Raw genomic sequence first — 16669 nt, 5'->3', positions numbered from 1 at the left:
TTCATACACCAATGGCGGCAGAGCCGCCATGCAAGGTGCCAGCCTGCCAATGGGAGCAACTTGGGGTTCAGTGTCTTGCCTAAGGACACTTCGGCATGTGGGCCGGGAATCGAACTGCCAACCCTGTGATTAACGGCCGACCTGCTCTACCACCTGAGCCACAGCCACCCCATATATATATATATATATATATATATATATATATATATATATATATATATATATATATATATATATATATATACACACTACTGGTCAAAAGTTTTGAAACACTACTTTATTGATTCTTTATTATATCTGTTTTTCTTTTCACATTTTAGAATAATATTAAAGTCATCAAAACTTTGGAATAATATAAATGGAACTATGTGAATTATGTTGTGACTAAAGAAAATCCAAAAATCAAGACCTTCAAAATCAAAATGTTCAAGATTTCAAAATTAAGAATTTCAAAGTGAAGACATTAAAAATCCAGACTTTCAAAATCCAAACGTTTAAAATCAAGTTCAAAATCAAAAATTCTAAATAAAAACATTACAAATTACGATGTTCAAAATAATGTAGTTTGAAATCAAGAATTCAAATTCAAGACGTTTAAAATCACAATGTTCAAAATTAAGAATCCAAATCAATACATTCAGAATTAAAAATTCTAAATCAAGAAGTTTAATATTATTATTATTTTTTAAATCAATATGTTCAAAATCAATAGACCCACCTTAACTAATATGTACTTAACCATTTGATACAATGTACTAATTATGTACATACATGTTGTTGCAATGTAATTACATTTAAAGTACTTGCATTTATTTACATTTGTATTTACACTATTAACTTTACTCCTAACCCAACCCATACCCCAAAACCTAACTCTATCCCCTTATCCTAACCCTATCCTTACTCCTAAAACTACCCGTACCTCAACCTCAGTAGCAGCAAATGTGGGAATTTTGCAGAACAACATGTATTTACACTGTAAATACTTAGTTTTGTATGTATTAAATGTTAGTGCATAGTAGGCCATCTAATGTAAAGTGTGGTCAAATCAATTTGTTCAAAAATTAGGATTCATAATTCCATGACTAACAGGGGAAAAAAAACGTGTTTTGTTTTTTGCAGATTTTGATATATTTTCTACATAACATTAGTTACTAAATTTATACCTAGCTAATTCTGTAAATGAACTTAATGACTGAAAGTGTCCCTGTAGTACCTTTTCTCACACAGGGAAGGTTTGGAAAAAGTGGATTATAAGGACAGAAAAAGGGAGGGAAGGACAGCAAGCTAAGGAGCACTGAATCTTAACAATTAGAAGGGTTAGTGGTGTGAAGTTTGGTTAGCCAAGACAGGTTGCGCAATCGTTCTCTAAAACACACGCTCTTACCTCATACACCTGCCATATGAAGCGACAGCAAAGCGAAAGAAACAGAGAGACACAGAGAAGCACATTCAGCTGTGTATGTATGATTCCAACAGTGCAAAGGGACTATCACATCACTCTACAGTCACAGTATCAGATCACTGTCTACTCTGTCTACTTAATGATAGCAGGAAGGTTGTTAAGCTAACCTGAGACTGAGGTTATCTACATAAACTCAAACTATAAAATCTGCATGTCTCAGAGCATTTAATGTCAATCTATGAGGCAAACCACTCAAGAGAGTTTGAAACTGATCCCACAGATGTTCTTACAGATGTACCAATTATGATAAAGTGATACATTGCAATATATTAAATCATGGCATGACATCTATTTGTGAGGTTGTTGCTGATACCCATACATACTACCCACAACTGTTAGAGCCAAGATTAACCTAGTTAGGGCTGGTAGATTACCTAGGCTATGTTGGTAGGATCCTGGTATGCTAGTTTGTCATTTACTAAGAAACAAAGCTTTGACTGATTTACCAGCTTGACCAACTTTGACTAATAGTTTCCAGCAAGAGGGTGATACAAGGTTGTACAACTAATTTAAACTAGGGCTGTCGATTTAACACGTTAATTCAGTGCGATTCATTTTACAAAAAATAACATTTAAAAAAAATTAACGCAATTAATCGCATGCCCACGGACCATAATAAGGAATATTCCTGAGAAATGCAAGCTTGTAGTACCACCTGTTTACTCGAGTGAAATTTCAGCTGTATGGCAATGCGCAGTTTATACAGTGAAGAAAACACTTCAGTAGGCAGAACACAAACATGCGTTACGTTCTTGCGTTCAAAACACTCGAAGGAACGCAAATGCGATCTAAGGGATCTCAAGATGTGTTTAAAGATTGAGTATTAAACTATATTTAACTTGACACAGTGACTTAAACATTTTATGTTTATGACGCAACACACCCGAGACGTCTGACGTTATGATCAATAATTTTGATCAATAATTTGGTAGTAAACAATACATTGTATTCTAAAGCCACTTTTATATTGTCTTATCAATGATGAACTCCTCTGCTACAAGAATGTAATGCATTTTAATTATCTGAATATTTATATATATATATATATATAATTTTTAACATTTAAAGATAACTATGCACTTACTGGCACTTTTCCACTGCATGATACGGTTCGATTCGACTCGACTCTACTCACTTTACTTTTCTGAGTTTGCTTTTCCACTGCTGTTTAGTGCTGCCTCAATGTGGGTGGGATTATATGATGATCGTCATAGTTGCACCTCCTCTACTGCCGTGACATCATATTAAACATGACACAAAACAATAAACAATAACACGACAACTAGCTGTTAGCTACTAGCTCATTGTGCTGCATAAAGCAGTTGTTGCATGGTGATTTTACACAAGTGTAACAGTTAAATTGGCCTGGTTGTTTTAGAAGCAAGTTTTCTAGTAGCTGGTCAAATAAATAAAGTGAAGCTTTCAAACAGAGTATAGAGTTAATGTCCCATCCTCCATCTTGGACTCCAGCCGTGGCTGAGTTCAGGGCACTCTCCCTCCCATTGGTCGCCAGTCTAGATTGAGTCCATTTGGTCGAACAACTTCCACTTTTCCTTGATGATTCTGTAGTTACTTTTAAATGTTTTGTTTTTACTTTACCCTACACAGTTGGTAGGTCCAGTGCTAGCCATGTCTCAGCTGTTCGGCCAACAGATGAGACACTTCCTGAGAGACATTTTTGTTTCGTTCGTCGCTAACGAGAGGAACGCCTGCACCTCTTTTATTGACCATGGCATGGTTTTGCGCACAGCCATTTCTTTTTACAATTCGAAAGTCACGTGAACAAATAATATTGCTATAGCTGTAGCTAACTTTAAAACTAGCGGGTTGATGTCCCGTGTCGAAGATCCAGTGATGCTGGTAGTGACGATTCTCTCTGACCAATCAGTGATCTGCAGGATTTTTACATCACATTTAGTATCGGCTAGGCTCGCTTGGAACTTCGACCGAGGAGGTACTAAAAAAAGTACCAGGTACTATCCACAGTGGAAAACCCTCAAAAAGTGAGCAGAGTCGTGTTGAGTCGAGTTGTACTGTGCAGTGGAAAAGTCCCAATACTGGGACACAACCTAGGACACTAAACATCTACTGTAGATATCAAACAGTGGTGCTGGATATTGGTGTGACAAGATATAACTCTACATGGACTTGTGGTAAGTGATTGTTGGCAGCTAACATAAAGCCAAAACACTAAATGGTAATTGTTGTTGCAAATAAAGGTTGGAACTTTCCTTGGAACAAACTGGTTGGGGTTATATTACAAAACATATCTCCTACATATTTAACATACAGATTCATATTCATCATCTGACACGTTCCCTCCGGCACAGGTCACCAGCTAGATTCAGCACAATGCAGCAAAACAAGTGAAAAAAGTGGCACATTACTGTGCATGCTACACAGCAACATTAGCACTTAAAAAGTGATAAATTGCTTTGTTCCTTAAAAAGAAAAAGGTTTGATCCTTGAGTTTTAATATTACTCAGGAACATGAAAATGAACCATATATCACACAAGACATGTTAAGAGTAATTATCCATATTGAATGCTGTTAACAAGTTTAGACAAACACATAAAGGATGCAAATGAGACGTGAACCACACATATAAGGTTGACTGAAGACTTGCACAGATCTGTACAGTGACGGTTATAGTCTTCTGAGAAAAAGTGTGTACTCACCCAGTTCTTCTTCTTCTTCTTGCTGCTGGAGTCGGGGTTGTCCATGTTGGAGCCCAGACTGGAGTGGCTAGTGGCACTGGTGATGCTTGAGACGCTGTCAGATGAGTGCTGTCTGCGCATGCGCAGGTCCGGTTGCACTCCGTGAGCAGAACCGTTATTACCTGTTAAACAGTCAGAAAAAAGGGATTTCAGCTGGGATCATCTTTAGAAAGGGGAATTTGATTAATTGAAGGAACATTGAATTTGAGCATTCACAGGTCAAAATGCAATATCATACATAACATATACATTTACATTTATGCATTTGGCAGACGCTTTTATCCAAAGGGACTTACAGTGCACTTATTAAAGGGACAATCCCCCCCGAAGTGCCTTGCTCAAGGACACAATGGTGGTGGCTGTGGGGATCGAACCAGTGACCTTCTGGTTAACAGTTTTGTGCTTTAGCCCACTACGCCACCACCACTCCAAAGCATATAGAATTTTCCATCTTTCTTTTAAAGACTGTATTCCTTTCCATTAAATTGCAAGGCAGGAAATGGCAATTTTAAAATTCTCTGGGTTAAAATTCCATTGTTTTCCATTTCTCTGCATATAAAAACTGAAGGTCTTAACTTAAATTTTTACTACATGTTGTTTTGTATTTTTATTATTATTTAGACATCCTGCATCGTTATGAAACATTAAAAAAAAAACTTGAAAGCCAAATTTTATTACTTACCTTTGTCGTTTACTTTAGGTAAATCTTTTCATATATGAATTCATTTAGAACTTTCTTTCTCACCTGTGCGTTCACCCTTGCAGGTGAGTTCGGGAGTGTTGATGACTCCGTTGATGGCTGCTTGAGCCACAGAGTTTTGCTTCTTTAGCAGTTTGATGGTTTTCCTCAACTCATTCAGCTCAGAGTCCTAACACACAAATATACATAATTCATGGACAATGCATTTAGATAGCAGTTGGATCATTTCCCTCTATATCTTATTGTAGAAGTGTGAGATAAATCCATTACCTTCTGCTCTGCTGTCATGGTGAGACTCTTGAGGCGAATGGTCATGTTGCCCAGACTCTGTTCAAACGCTGCCACCAGGTGAGCCTGAAAACACATTAGGTGGAGAGAAGGAAAAGGTGATGAGAGGACATGTAAGACAAGGAGAGAGGGTTTAGTCAAGTTAATTAATGACGTCTTTTGCACGCATCATGGCTGCACTATAATACACTGTTCACATAATGTGTGGACAATATGCAGTCTGCGTTTGAAGGGGATTAAAACTATTAGATCCATTCCAACATGAAAGCATCACCTTTCATGTAGGACAATTGAAATGTACAGATGAAACTATAAGCTTAAATGTACTAAATAACACTCTTTACCTTTTAAACAAACACTGAGAAGTGCAATCTAAATGTTGGCCTGCCTCCCAGAAAAGCAAGCACCACCAGGAAGCTTATTTACTCTCTCTAAAGTTTCACCTTTCCCTCTAAACCTAACCTGCCCATCGGAAATAAAAATGATATCTCTTGACTCATTTTATCTCAATTGTATCACCTAGACAGAAATAGGATTAAATAGAGACCAAATAGAGACTTTTGTTAAAGTCATCTGATTTCAGATTTCAAGTTTAACCTGAGACAAATACCCAAATAATCTCACATGTGTCTCCTCTTGAGCTTTAGAAGAGATCTCAGTGCCTCAATCTGTGAGACTTTAGTTCAAGTCTTTAATCAAAAGTCAGATTTCATTCTGAACTTCCAGTAAATGTTTCTCAACAAATGATCTGAGCTATGTTATCCACATTCATTTAATAAAACTCTTACTGTATGCCATTTATATTTTACAAATCTAGGACAAACATGTGAAACAGTTGAGTTGACTAAATAAAACAACTGAAAACCTGTAACTGAAAATAACAATTTAATCCCCTTTCAGTACCTCACATCCACGAGGGTCTTCACGACCAAGACAGATGTCAGAACAACTCTCAAAACCTCCAGAGTTTTGATTCTGGCAGTAAGATTCATCATCTTTACACCCAAGAGAAGGATAGCGGTTCAAAGGGACCCACATTAGAGGACTAGTCCCTTGCTTCTGCTGCTCCATCGATAGCTGGTCTTTAGATCACTAAACTACAGTGTTTTATTAAGCACTGAAGCTCCTCCTAGCACTGATAACTGAGACAGACAAAGCAGAGAGGCCGACTGGGACCTTGACATGTTTTACTGGTGTCTCAAGGGCCCATTGTGTTTTCATTACTTCTTTTACTTTCTATTATGATATTTCTTACTCTGCTGTAAGTGAGCTTGACTGTAAACGGAATCCAAACATTATACACCCATAAAATTGTGACCTATCAAAGCCAAATGATGGGCCTCATTCACTAAACGTGCATATGCACAAACTGTTTATGTTCGTGAAATCTGCATCCAAATGTTTTCTCGAAGAACAATTAGGGACCGACTGAAACCACACATATGCAAAAACCACATACTCTCAGTAAACATGGAGTAAACACGAAATTAATGAAATTAACCATATATACTGTATATATATATATATATATATATATATATATATATATATATATATATATATATATATATATATATTCAATGTCTGTGTTTCTTTGCCCACTCTAACATTTTCTTTTTGTTTTCTGTTTTAAAAGTGGCTTTTTCTTTGCAGAAGTCCTGCACCCCCGAGTCTTCTCTTTACTGTTGTACATGAAACTGGTGTTGAGTGGGTAGAATTCAATGAAGCTGTCAGCTGAGGACATGTGAGGCGTCTATTTGTCAAACTAGGGACTCTGATGCACCTATCCTCTTGTTTAGTTGTACATCTGGCCTTCCACATCTCTTTCTGTCCTTTGTTTTTTGTTTTGTTTTCTTTGTTTTGTCCTCTTTCAGTTTTTTGACAATATCAAGCATTGTATAGCCTTCATTCCTCAAAACAATGATTGACTGATGAGTTTCTAGAGAAAGTTGTTTCTTTTTTGCCATTTTTTACCTAATATTGTCCTTAAGACATGCCAGTCTATTGCATACTGTGGCAAGTCAAAAACAAACACAGACACAATGTTAAGCTTCATTTAATGAACCAAATAGCTTTCAACTGTTTGATATAATGGCAAGTGATTTTCTAGTACCAAAAATAATAATTGAAAGCATTTTAGCATAACGCTGCAACATAACACAATGTGTGAAAAAAACTGTAAGGTCTCTCGTCCAATCAGATTTGAGGACCGGAACTAACTTTTGTATATATATACGGAACTAACTTTTGTATATATATATATATATATATATATATACAAAAGTTAGTTCCAGTCCTCAAATCTGATTGGACGAGAGACGTTCCATGAGCACATTTGGTCTGACAGCATCAGGTGTAGCACTCTGCTTGTGTTCGTGCCATTATAAACTAAAGTGTAAGAGCAGTGCTTATCTGTTAGGAGTTACTGTCTTTATTTTTGAAATTACATATGTTAGCCAGCAGGTGGTGGCAAATGATAATTTTTGTGTGTAATATGAGCCAGTTGGTGACGTAAAGTGAATTCGTTAGTCATTGTTTACATAGAACAGCGCTCTGTGATCGCTCGTATTACCACTACATTACTTAAGCTAGGACATTATTTTAAATGGCTATAAATGAACAATTTCAGGATTAAGGCTCATCGCAGCTGAGAGACACAACGGACTGTTTGATTACAGAACTTGAGGCGCTTATCGATTTTCCACATTGGATACACACTGTTTAAAATGGCGGAGGACATCGCTGTTTCTATAGTGAATGACACTTCCAGGGCTATCACAAAATTAAATGTTTTGTTAGATGGCTTTTGCATGTTTTGTACTGCAATTCTAATTCTTATAAAGTGATGTTGTGGTCTGCTGTTCACGAAATTATCAGACAAAGACGCAAAACCGCCACCGATTTCTTTGCATTTTAAGCAGTGCCTCATGGACCATATGCACAGCCTGAAGTAGTGAACGATAAGTCACAGATAAATGGTTCTGCACAAACAGCACTCCAAGTACGCCTTCAGTTCATCTAACATCTACAGTATGTAGTACATACTATAAAACCATTCTAAATCGTAATGCTGTACTGTGCAGTAATAGTGTGATGTTTTTTGGCCTATTGCCTTGGTGGCATCTTTCTGTACACATTTACAACTTTATAGGTACGGTGGTGCGGAATGCCCTTACTGTATATGGAGATGGTCTGGGCATCTTTATACAAATGACTAACTTTGTGCATGTGCGCCTTCATTTATAATAATACGGACTCATTAACATTAGAATGAGGATAAAACAAATGCATGTGCATATGCACCTGCTGTGAATCAGGAGGACATTTTTCAAGAAAACGTTTCCATTGCATATAAGTATGCAAAAAACACACAACTATTAGTGAATGAGCCCCAAATTCCTGTATATGTCTTAAATACACACAACTAATTCTTCATATCTTTCCACTAATGGACTTACAAGTTCCACAAGTTCATGGTTTGTTACATCAACAGGTTTTACAAGCTTCCAATGAAAGAAATAACAAACAACAGAACACAAATAGAATCTTGAAAAAAGTCTTCATTTGTTAGTATTACCTATAAAATGACATAAAAAATGATCTTTTCTAGCTAGTACTTACAAGTAAGGATTCCTTTGCCTTAGGCATAAAAGACATGATTTACACATGTATTTATCTTTTGGAGGACCTAAAAAACTGCCATACTTTGTCTTATGTCATAAATCAAAAATAAAAAAGAATATAGAAATATGAAAATATACTCAACCTATGGGGAATAATTATTTAAATATGTCAGACTTAGACTTTTGGAAATGTTACTTGAATTGGTCCTATTTTAGTGCATTTCTATCTTCAAACTGTGGAAGGCTTTATTTGAGAAATGTTAAAGCATTATATTGTTACATTTTGACAGCACTAGTTTAAATACATTGACAATGCAATGACATTAATGCATTTTTAAGTGTGGCATAAGTATTCAAATACTTCTTGAGGCCACTGCATGCATACTGTGCCACAAAATTAGAGTGATGATTGAAAATTTACATCAAAAACAAGAACAGGTTTTACTTTCAAGCAGTCCTGGTTATGGTCTACATGCATAAGGACATGTTAAGTGTTGGAAAAAACAAATAACACATTACAATAGCTTAAGTTTGTATAAAGGTAACAGCAACTGGAAACTTCAATGAGGTAATGATCGTCACTCACATTAATCAACTACAAAACCCACACATGCTATTGAGAAACTGCGTCATCCAGATTACGATAATGGCATTTGTATGATGCCTTAGGATGACAACTGACACTAGTCATGGAATTTATGATCCCCAGTGGATATAATCCAAGAATAAAGACCCATCACTGAACCATTTGTGATTGTGTACACCTACATTGGCACTCAGTTGGGTTGTCAGGGCGGACACCTTTTCCTGGGAGGAATCCAGCTCTCGGCGTAGTTTGCGGATCTGGAGAGAAAGAATGCAGGAGGAAAATGGTTTTAAAGAGGCAAAAAATAGTGCACATGAAAAGAAGACGAAAAGGAGCTCCAGGTGTGTCCTGGAAAAGAGAACTTTGTGTTTTGGTATCAAAGGAGGAACACAGTTTGCAGGTGTATGTACAGAATAGGGGTTTGTAGCACAGGTGGACGTAAAGATCACAGAGACGTGCGGTGAAACATGATCCAACTGCGAATCCGCCCACAGCTTGTGTTCACAACAGGTCAATGGTTGTGAACAAGCAGCCTACAGGTGGCTGTAAGGCAGTACACAGGCATGTACATACAATGTGGGGAGTCGTGCACTTGAATGTATATGGTGTGTGTTTTATTTGTGTACTTAGGAAAGAAAATCGTGTTCTCACCTCTGACTGTGATTTCTCCTCCGTCTGCAACAAAAAACAAAAAGCTTGTTATAGTAAAAGGCACAGTACAGCAGTCGAATTGTTCATTTCTTTGTTGAAAAATTAGCTGCTTACTCTTCCAAGGGTATACAATTAACACCAACAGGCACTTGAAAATGTTATCGGCATATGAAAGTACCTTGTTACATGCTACAACATCCGCCTATAATGTTTTTCTTTTCCAGTCAGACTGACAGTATAGCGGTAGTGTGTGTATGTCGCAGCAATATTTCACCCTGTATGACAAACCTAGTGTGGTCTTAAAAGAATGTCAGTACTGTGCAGAACAAATTATTTTTGTGTTTTATTTTAAATCACCATGCACATGACATTTCCAATCTGTCTTTGAGACAGCATGTGCTTCTGGATGACAACTGTCACCCACGCAGAAAAACAAACACACCTTTCAGTCTCTACCTTATGACAAAATAAAACCAAAAGGAATGTCTGAATGTTATTTCAGATCAGCATTAATAATACAGACGAAGGAGTATATAAACATTTAATTAAGTTCAACAAGACGTACTAGACACTTTAAGTCAACACAGACCATTAATTTCCTCTTTTACTGGCAAAATGAATGGCAAGTACAAAATATGCCATTTAAATATATAAAGTGTAAGTAAATTCAGTAACAATATCCTACCGTGTGTCCCCACGAAGTCACCACTCTCCCCATAGAGAGAGTAGCCATCATCTTGACATTAAATCTACTGCCTAGCTGTCTAAATTCTTAACTGACTACCTTCTCTGTTCGTGAAGTCAACCTTATTTGAATTTAATACTCACTAAACATGTGCTATAGAGAAGTGTTGTTAAAACAGCTCAACAGGTGAGTGGAGCCGCCCCTTCAGAGGTGTGGCACTTAGATCTGTTCCTTATAATCATTGGTTGAAGTCACTTATACAGAGCCTATAATGAAGACATACCAACATCCATCCATCCATCCATCCATCCATTCATCAATCTTAAAATACATTTTGGAACGGGATGAGATTACCTGATTTGGCATTTCCAAAATTTTGCCCAAATACAAGAAAAAAAGAATGAAAAAGAAGAAAAAAAAAATTTGAAATAGCTGTTTTGATTAAAGCATAAAGCAGTAGATAAATCTTGGAAACTCACCGTTGAATAGACAGAAGAGGCGCTGGAAACCAACGAGAGGGATGATCCATGAACTAAAGAGAGAAACAGAATAATTTACAGGACTGAAGACACTAAACACCAGGTAACATAAAACAACACCCTGATCAAAAGTAAGCATATCATACAGCAAAGGTGAGCAATGTACTCTAGCACTAAAATATACACTCTATGGAAGTTGTGGATTTTAAGGACACAAGAAAGAGTACACCCAGCAAAATTCACAAATGCTCATTTTATAGAGTACCCAAAAGTAAGAGTAACCCCTACCTAACCAACAGAAACAATCACAGCAGACAAAAGCACTGTATCACACACAGTGTCTATCAGCTAAAACCCCTAATTAAAACTTTCACCTGCCCAGACAAGATGTGACTCATCAGACATAATAATAGCATCAGTTGGAGATGACTCTTGTGATCGTGACAGTGAGTACAGGGCTGTGGCTTCAAATTACATCCCACATAAATCACAGACATTAATCCAACCACAGTCCACCAATGGGCCTCTTGGCACTTCCTGATGATGCCATATCAGCCCTGAGGAAAAGCCAAACGGTTGACTGGTCATGATGTGGGTGGATATATAGATGTGAGAATGAAAGAGCAGCAAGGCTTATTAAATATACCGAGGGCCACCCAAAAAAACAAAACAGTTTTTTTTAGTGGTGAGGAAGTGATTTGTTTTGTTAGAAAGAAATTGAGTTTAAGGAGATAAAAAAAGAACTGCTCAATCACATTTCTACCCAATTAACTTATCTGTTGTATCTTTAAAAAGGTTTTGCAAATAAGTAGCCTACTGTGGTGGTGCCATGGTACAGTAATTGTGACAGATGGTAATACCAAGATACTTTGATAAACACCAATCAACCACAACATTAAAACCACCTGCCTAATATTGTGTAGGTCCCCCTTGTGCCACCAAAACAGTGCCAATCTGCATATCAGAACAGCATTCTGAGATTATATTCTTCTCACCACAATTGTACAGAGTGGTTATCTGAGTTACTGTAGACTTTGTAAGTTCGAACCTCTCTGACCATTCTCTGTTGACCTCTCTCATTAACAAGGTGTTTTCATCCACAGAACTGCCGCTTACTGGAGGTTTTTTGTTTTTGGCACCATTCAGAGTAAATTCTAGAGACTGTTTTGTATGAAAATTCCAGGAGATCAGCAGTTACAGAAATACTCAAACCAGCCCATCTGACACCAACAATCATGCAACGGTCCAGATCAATGAGATCAAATTTTTTCCCCATTCTGATGGTTGATGTGAACATTAACTGAATCTCCTGACCTGTATCTGCTTGATTTTATGCACTGCTGCCACATGATTGGCTGATTAGATAATCACATGGATAATTGTTGGTGCCAGACGGGCTGGTTAGAGTATTTCTGTAACTGCTGATCTCCTGGGATTTCCACACACAAAAATCTCTAGAATTTACTCTAGATAAATTCACCGAATGGTGCCAAAAACCAAAAAACATCCACTGAGTGGCAGTTCTGTGTACGGAAATGCCTTGTTGATGAGAGAGGGCAACAGAGAATGGCCAGACTGGATTGAACTGACAAAGTCTATGGTAACTCAGATAACCGCTCTGTACAATTGTGGTGAGAAGAATATCATAATTTCCAAAACACATTTCACAGAAAGGTATTTTTCCCGCTCAACAAATGTCTAATTTCTATTTTTCGTCCTCATTCACATCTCTCCCTTACAATGACTCTTAAGGGGGCGCACACCCTTTATATTATTTTATAAATATTGTATGTGTAACCCAAGTAGTGCCCTTAAAAGTAATTAACTTCACTGAAGATCAGTAACTGTAATAAGATTACACAAATCATTGATAAATTGTGCTTTACACTACTTTTTGACTAAAATTTATTTGATTACAGCAATTAATTAATTTGTAATAAGATACCCAACGCTGACCATGAGGCTGAATGATCATTGTCATGTACCATGATATTTACATGGTACCATGGAACTACCAAGGTTCTTGTCTAAAAATGTTACCATGATACCATGTCCAACAAAACATGATAGTCCCTTGGTACTTTTTGGTACTTTCTTTTTTTTTTGCTAGTGGGGAAGGTGGAATTGATAAAAATATTGAAAAATAATGGATAAAAAATAAATTATAATAATATACATATATATATATATATATATATATATATATATATATATATATATATATATATATATATATTTATATCTGCTAACACATGCGGTCACATTACTAGTGCAACAATCATTCATCAGCAGTTTGCCAGAAATAGAGATGTGTAGGGATGGTCTATCCTCCTCTCTATCCTCCTCTCAGGTCTTTGTCTGAGAAGAGGAGAGACAGACGGACAGACGGGCGGACAGACAGACAGACAGACAGATAGATCATAGACAAACAGACAGACAGACAAACAGACAGATGATAGATAGATAGACAGACAGATAGACAGACAGACGGATGGATGGACAGACAGACAGATAGATCATTGACAAACAGACAGACAAACAGACAGATAGATCACAGACAGACAGACAGATGATAGACAGACAGACAGACAGACAGACAGACAGATAATTGACAGACAGACAGACAGACAGATGATGGATAGACAGACAGACAGATAGACAGATAGATCATAGATAAACAGATAGATAGATGATAGACAAACAGACAGACAGATAGGATGACAGACAGACAGAAAGACAGACAGATCATAGACAGACAGACAAACAGACAGATAGGATGACAGACAAATAGATAGGATGACAGACAGACAGATAGATAGATAGATAGATAGATAGATAGATAGATAGATAGATAGATAGATAGATAGATAGATAGATAGATAGATAGGATGACAGACAGACAGACAGACAGACAGATAGACAGATAGATAGATAGATAGATAGATAGATAGATAGATAGATAGATAGATAGATAGATAGATAGATAGATAGGATGACAGACAGACAGACGAACGGACAAACAGACAGATGATAGATAGAAAGACAGACAGATAGATAGACAGACAGCTAGACAGACAGACAGATAGATCATAGACAGACAGATAGACAGACAGATAGGTCATAGACAGACAAACAGACAGATGATAGATAGATAGACAGACAGACAGACAGACAGATAGATAGACAGACAGACAGACAGACAGATAGGATGACAGACAGACAGACAGACAGACGAACGGACAAACAGACAGATGATAGATAGACAGACAGACAGATAGACAGACAGATAGATCATAGACAGACAAACAGACAGATGATAGATGGATAGACAGACAGACAGACAGACAGACAGACAGATAGATAGACAGACAGACGAACGGACAAACAGACAGATGATAGATAGACAGACAGACAGATAGACAGACAGATAGATCATAGACAGACAAACAGACAGATGATAGATAGATAGACAGACAGACAGACAGACAGATAGATAGATAGACAGACAGATAGGATGACAGACAGACAGACAGACGAACGGACAAACAGACAGATGATAGATAGACAGACAGACAGATGATAGATAGATAGACAGACAGACAGACAGATAGACAGACAGATAGACAGCCAGACAGATAGACAGACAGACAGGATGACAGACATACAGACAGACGAACGGACAAACAGACAGATGATAGACAGACAGACAGATAGATCATAGACAGACAAACAGACAGATGACAGACAGATACATACATACATACATACATACATACATACATACATACATACATACATACATACATACATACATACATACATACATACATAGATAGATAGATAGATAGATAGATAGATAGATAGATAGATAGATAGATAGATAGATAGATAGATAGATAGATAGATAGATAGATAGATAGATAGATAGATAGATAGATAGATTGATTGATTTAGACTCATCTTAAAACTGTTCCCATATTGCCTCAGGGACTTATACTGTGTACATCTCTCATGTTTCAGAGTCACTGAGTTCAGTCCCATATCAATGGCACACACTGATAGTTTTTTGTTTAAAAAGAAAGCATAAATGGTTTAAACCTGTATTTAATTGCAGATGTCACAAAAGGCACAGTGGGTAATACTGGGTTACTTTGCCTTGAGTGTCATCTTTTCAGTTTTCTACAGGAGCCAATTTATGGCTTAACAGTCTCTAGCTGCTTTGTCAAAGAAGAGATTCATAACAGGTGAATGGGTGGTCCGGGCTCAGTGGAAAAGTTGGGAATTACTTAACTCTTTATGTAGGGTAGAGTATTCCCCAGTTACATTTTATACACACAATGACAACTCTGTAATCCACAAGAGCTGATGGCTGCCTTTACATCAGTTGTGGAGAGGAGAATAGTGAGTGTTGATTTAGTGGAATGGGTGAATAGAGTGAAGAAAAACAAATGTTTCAGCACAGAGTTCAATCTGTCTTCTTTCATCTTTAGGAGCTACAATGACACCATGTGTTATACTTGAGACTTTAAGAGCAAAGTGGAACATACAGGTGTGCTCAAAGGTATGTTGTTTCCTTGATACAGTATGTAGGATAATAAGTGGGCATTGAAAATGGATGGATGGATAGTTCATCATGTTACAGAACAAAATAAACACTGAGATTTTTCCCATTTGTCCAACAAACTGTATCTTTCCTGGACACATACACTAGTTTTTGTTTAGCTCTGAAACTGCTGTACACCCTGACTCCGGGAAATTGTGTAAAGCCTACCATATCAAAAGTGTAGCTTGCCATTTTCAAAAGGCTCTGAACATTTTTGTGTGCAACATGCATCAGAAGGTCCATGAATGGTTTGTGGATGAACTATCTGAGACTATTCATCGACTGATTCATCCAATCATCTATCCTTCTCACCTTCCTCAAACCCATCCCTGAAGGATCCCGACCGGCTCATGGTCCGGGTCTTTTCGTCCAGTGACATGCAGGAGTTGCGCAAGCGGGTGTCACTGTGGGTTTCCAGTGGATTGTCCTGATTAGTTAGGCTGCTGTTGTGCAGACTTGCCAGGTTTATTTGAGCACCTGTGGTGGGACTGCCTGTAAATAAAAACAGAATCAAAATTAGAGGACAATTAACAGTATGCTATAAAACACAAAAAATGGTCAGCATTACAAATTCACTTCATTCGCAGTCTGCTGCTTATTCTATAATGTCTCTGCTGCCGTGCACACAATTTGGGATTGTCTGAAGGGCTACTTTGGGATGCACTTGAAACAAGTAGACTGTTAATTTCTTCAGTTGTATATGAATAAATAAGTCATATAAACATACAATCCATGTATACAGGAAGTCCAGTTATAAGCAAATTAACTCTTTGCTATTACTTGTGATATACTGACATTGAACTTACAGAAACAGACAGTGTAGTTCAGAAATAATAGGTAGATAGATAGGTAATTGTTAATTGTATGTAGC

At 37.2% G+C, this 16669-nt stretch overlaps 1 protein-coding gene across 1 annotated transcript in view; it reads right to left on the bottom strand.

The window, feature by feature from the left end:
- Positions 1-16669, bottom strand: part of LOC127640618 (neuron navigator 2-like) — an 83599-nt gene that overhangs the window by 13302 nt on the left and 53628 nt on the right. The window contains exons 14-20 of the mRNA XM_052123322.1: positions 16111-16290; positions 11196-11248; positions 10032-10055; positions 9563-9637; positions 5154-5237; positions 4929-5052; positions 4145-4305 (exon numbers count right to left, since the gene is read on the bottom strand). Of these exons, the coding sequence (XP_051979282.1) occupies positions 4145-4305; positions 4929-5052; positions 5154-5237; positions 9563-9637; positions 10032-10055; positions 11196-11248; positions 16111-16290 (701 nt within the window). The remainder of the gene's footprint in view (positions 1-4144; positions 4306-4928; positions 5053-5153; positions 5238-9562; positions 9638-10031; positions 10056-11195; positions 11249-16110; positions 16291-16669) is intronic.

The sequence above is a fragment of the Xyrauchen texanus genome, chromosome 1, assembly GCF_025860055.1.
Source record: "Xyrauchen texanus isolate HMW12.3.18 chromosome 1, RBS_HiC_50CHRs, whole genome shotgun sequence".
Classification (NCBI taxonomy): Eukaryota; Metazoa; Chordata; class Actinopteri; order Cypriniformes; family Catostomidae; genus Xyrauchen; species Xyrauchen texanus.
Note: the sequence above shows the minus strand (reverse complement) of the source record. Positions and strands in the feature narration are given on the sequence as shown.